At 39.9% G+C, this 5114-nt stretch overlaps 1 protein-coding gene across 1 annotated transcript; it reads left to right on the top strand.

Moving 5' to 3' along the window:
* Nucleotides 1-1902: 1902 nt before the first annotated feature.
* On the top strand, nucleotides 1903-4694 carry LOC127964730 (uncharacterized protein K02A2.6-like). Its single transcript, XM_052565039.1, has 2 exons — nucleotides 1903-4450; nucleotides 4573-4694. Exons 1-2 carry the CDS (start codon nucleotides 1903-1905, stop codon nucleotides 4617-4619), a joined length of 2595 nt encoding a protein of 864 aa, XP_052420999.1. The 3' UTR covers nucleotides 4620-4694.
* Nucleotides 4695-5114: the final 420 nt, after the last annotated feature.

Genomic DNA, 5114 nt, shown 5'->3' with positions numbered 1-5114 from the left:
CACAGGCACACGGTGGCACACCTTTGGTTATGCCACTGCTCCCTATAATATATCACGTGCTCCGACACGCAGAAGCTGTGTCTGATTCATCATGAATGAACTGAGTCTTTTCAAAATAAACTTTAATCAGATCGCAAATCGCACCAAACGATTCGTTTACGAATTAGAATGATCCGATTGCAGCTGTTCTGGAGTCGACCACTCACTGATTCAAATGAACCGTTTAGTGCGAGTCTCCAGAAGTAAGAACCGGCAGATCTTGTGAGCGCGCGTGCGTCTGGTGTTGCTAAAACTCAGTTATTAATGTCGAAATTTAGGATTAATTATTGTAACTGAAAATCATATTTAGGTCAAAATTGTCAGTTGTTTGGGAACTAAATCCGCTATTAAGAGTGATCTGTTTAAGCCCACTGAAATGCTCCAGTGCAAACGATGCAGACACATCAATCAGCGTCTCTGTGTTTTAGGTTAAAAAATAAAATAAAATAACCTTAAACTAACACAGATTAAATAAAATAACTCATGTAGTCCAAATTCCCCGCTGCCGTAATATTAACAGTTTTATTAAAATGCCATGACGTCTGTTTTTAAATTGTTTATCAACAGTAACGTTATATTGTTTGGATTAACTAGTCGAGTAACATTAGACAGACATGAATTTTTATTCATAACCGTACTGAAAATAAGTAAATATCGTAGCTGATGCTAAATGTCTAGCTAACAAGCTTGCTGGTGTTAACTTGGGGTAATTTTTATAAATAATGTCCAAATATTTTTATTCAACCACCTATATATATATATATATATATATATATATATATATATATACATATATATAGATACATCTGGGGAGAAAAGAAAGGATGTGATGTTCAGAACAGGCCTCATTATCATGTCATATATATAACGGTGATGTTCTGTGTGGTGTATTTGGGATAATGTGTATATATGCATGATGAGCAGTCATTGGTTCCCATGCCTGGGAAGAGGGTATTTAAATCACGTGATGTGATTTGCACGTGTGAAATGTGATGTAATCAATATGTGATCTGAACACCAGTAAAGTATGTTTTGATAGCATTTGGTGGCTGGCCTCATGAATATATAACATAAATTGGCGACGAGGATAAAGTGTGAGAAGACATGGCGCAAATCGGAAGATTGGATGAGTATAAACCGGAAAATGAGTCCTGGTCTGCATATATTGAACGAGCGGAATTGTTCATGATTGCAAATGATGTGGATGATACGAAGCAAGTAGCGACTTTGCTTAGTGCTGTGGGAACGTCCACATATGGATTACTACGGAATCTGGTTCAGCCTGCGAAGCCAAAGGATAAAACGTTTGAAGAAATTGTGAACATTCTGAAGGCCCATTTTGAACCAAAGCCGTTAATAATAGCTGAGCGTTTCCGATTTCAGCGCTGTGTTCAAAAGCCCCATGAAACTGTGTCCCAGTATGTTGCTGAACTGAAACAATGTGCATCTAAATGTGACTTTGGTGCAAGTTTGGATGAGTCTCTACGTGATCGTTTTGTCAGCGGAATCCGAAGTGAAGCATGTCAACGAAGATTGCTTTCGGAAGACACACTCACTTTTGCACGGGCACTTGAAGTTGCTCACAGTATGGAAACCGCAGATCGAGATACGCAACAGCTGAGGAAAACAGAGGATTCAGCGACAACAGTGCATAAGGTAAATGCAAAGACTGTTTATAACCAGAGACAATGCTATCGTTGTAAAGGGAAAAACCATAATGCACAGGAGTGTTATTTTAAAAACTCTAAATGTCACAATTGTGGAGTGATTGGGCATATAAAGAGAGCTTGCAAAGTTAAAATGAAGTCACATCCTAACAGTAAATATGCTGAACAACAGAACAAGCACAAAGTAACAGCTTATATGCATGCTGAAGAGCCGGAGCTGGAAATGTTTTCCATGTTAAGTGATACTGAGAAACAGTCTTTCCGAGTAAATTTTACTGTGAATCAGCAGGATTTATTGATGGAGATTGATACAGGAGCGGCTGTAAGCATCATTTCACAACAAGAGTATAGACGATCGTTTGCCCATTTGCCACTGGAGGGAGCTAGAGTCAAGTTAAAGACCTACACCGGTGAATGCATTCCAGTGTTGGGTCAATTCACGGCTACTGTACAATATGAGGATCAAGTGAATGAGTTACCACTGATCGTAGTCAAAGGGAATGGTCCAAACCTGTGTGGGAGAAACTGGCTTCAGAAAGTAAAACTGAATTGGAAGATAATTCGACATGTGAGTAAGCAGCCTGGGTCCATTCAAGAAGTGCTGGACAAATATAGTGAAGTCTTTAAGGATGAGCTGGGCACTTTAAAGGACACTAAAGCCACTATTTCAGTGAAACCAGATGTGCCACCCAAGTTTTTTAAAAGTCGTCCTCTTCCTTTTGCTATGAAAGAGCGTGTGGAGAAGGAAATTGATAGACTGGAAAAAGCTAATGTTATATCCCCAGTAAAATACAGCGAGTGGGCTGCTCCAGTTGTTCCTGTTATAAAAAAAGATTCCACAATTCGCTTATGCGGAGACTACAAAGTCACTGTTAATCAAGCTGCCAACACTGAAGTGTATCCCTTGCCACGGATCGAGGAAGTGTTAGCCACTTTGAGTGGAGGGAAGTTGTTTTCCAAGATTGACTTGGCACAAGCATATCAACAAGTCGTGCTGGATAATGATTCTAAGAAGTATACGACAATCAACACTCACAAGGGATTATATGTGTATAATCGTCTTGCTTTTGGCATCAGTTCAGCCCCTTCCATTTTTCAACGAATAATGGAAAATTTGATGAAAGATCTGAAAGTAATTGTGTATTTGGACGATTTGTTGATCACAGGTAAAGATGAGCAAGAACATCTAACAAACATTTGCAAAGTCTTACAGCGTCTTCAAGAATCAGGCTTAAGAGTAAAGAAATGTAAATGGGAGTGGGGACAAACAAGGATTGAGTACCTGGGTCATGTGATCGATGAAAAAGGGGTGTATCCGACAAAAGACAAGGTAAAAGCTATTCAAGATGCGCCAGCACCATCAAATGTGAAAGAACTACGAGCTTTTTTAGGTTTGGTAAAATATTATGGACGCTTTGTACCACAGCAGAGCACAGTGTTGGCACCACTGTATAGACTGTTGAAAGAACAAACTGCTTGGTGCTGGGGGAAAAAGGAACAAGGTGCTTTTAGTAGATGTAAAGAATTGCTCACCAGTGACAAAGTGCTAGTATACTATGATCCACAACTGCCTTTGACTTTAGCATGTGATGCTTCCGCTTATGGAATTGGTGCGGTGCTTCAGCACATCATGCCAAATGGTGACGAGCATCCCATTGCATATGCTTCACGTACTTTGTCCCCTGCTGAAAAGAAATATTCACAGATTGAGAAGGAAGCTTTGAGTGTGATCTATGGAGTTAAAAAATTCCATCAGTATCTTTGGGGAAGATCTTTTAATTTGATAACTGATCATAGACCATTAGTGACTCTGTTTGGTGAACATAAGCATTTCCCAATGATGGCAGCTGCTCGCATTCAGCGGTGGGCGATAATTTTGTCGGCACATGATTATCATATCATGTATCGCAAGGCAGAAGATCATGGAAATGCAGATGGCTTGTCACGAATTCCATTACCTGAAATTACCGATGTAGGAACAGAAGCCATTTCAGCAAATATCAACACACTTTTGACAAACCATCTTCAAGAAGCTCCTCTAAATGCAGCACAGATTGCCAGAATGACAAGAACAGATCAAGAACTTTCTAAAGTGTTTCGTTATGTCATGGAAGGTTGGCCAATTGAAGTGTCAGATGATTTGAAAGTATTCTACGCGAAAAGAGATGAACTGTCAGTAGAACAGGGATGTCTGCTATGGGGCACACGAGTGATTGTACCATTCAAATTTCGAAAATCAGTGTTACAGGAAATTCACTCAGGACACCCTGGCATTGTTAAAATGAAAGCTCTGACTTGTAAATACGTGTGGTGGCCTAAAATTGATACGGATATAGAAAGAGTTTGCAAGGAGTGTCAAATCTGTCAACAAGAACAAAGAATGCCAAGTCACGTCCCTCTTCATCCTTGGGAATTCCCGGGTGAGTGTTGGAAAAGGTTGCATGTGGATTTTGCTGGTCCGTTCTTGAACAACATGTTTATGATCATTGTTGATGCTCATTCTAAATGGTTGGAAGTTTTTCGTATGTCACAGATTACTTCTCAAGCTACTATTACCAGATTGAAGAGATTGTTTTCTGCATATGGATTACCTGAACAAATCGTGACTGATAATGCAACTACTTTTACTTCTGATGAATTCCAAAGATTTGTGAAGCAGAATGGTATTATGCATACCAGAAGTGCACCAAAACACCCAGCAACAAATGGTTTGGCAGAAAGATATGTCCAGACGTTCAAGAGGGGTATGAAGAAATTGACTAATGAGCAAATGTGCATTGATGATAGACTATCTTTATTTTTATTGCGCTATCGCACAACTCCTAATTGTACCACAGGTCAGTCACCATCTGATTTATTTTTAAAGAGACACATCCGCACCAGGCTGGACTTCCTGAAACCAAACATTCATGAGACGGTTCGCAGAAAACAGTATTTGCAGAAAAATCAACATGACTATCGGGCAAGAGAGAGATCCTTTGCTGTGGATGATTCTGTTTTCTTGCGAAGTACAGTGGGAGGAGATCCGAAGTGGTTATCTGGAGTGATTACACAACAGACAGGACCTGTTTCGTACAAGGTACGTGATCCAGCATCGGATAATGTGTATAGACGGCATGGTGATCAATTAAGACCACGCACTTCGTCCTCAGAGATTCCAATGCCACCGAATGAAAAGGAGACTGCTCAATCTGCTGAATCTAATGATCAAGCTCAAAATGCTGAACTCAGTGATCAAGATTCTGGATTTGCTGGAATTCCAGGTACATTTGACTCTGAGGTACCTTTTGAACTAACAGAACCCCTGATTCCAAGTCCAGGGGGTCTACGTCGCTCTAAACGAACTATTAAATTACCACAGCGTTTTAGAAATTGAGAATTTGAACACATGTGGTGCTTTTGAACTGA

Source organism: Carassius gibelio, chromosome B9 (assembly GCF_023724105.1).
Source record: "Carassius gibelio isolate Cgi1373 ecotype wild population from Czech Republic chromosome B9, carGib1.2-hapl.c, whole genome shotgun sequence".
In the NCBI taxonomy this organism is placed as follows: domain Eukaryota; kingdom Metazoa; phylum Chordata; class Actinopteri; order Cypriniformes; family Cyprinidae; genus Carassius; species Carassius gibelio.
The sequence above is the reverse complement of the archived record's forward strand: the minus strand, read 5'-3'. Positions and strand labels throughout refer to the sequence as shown.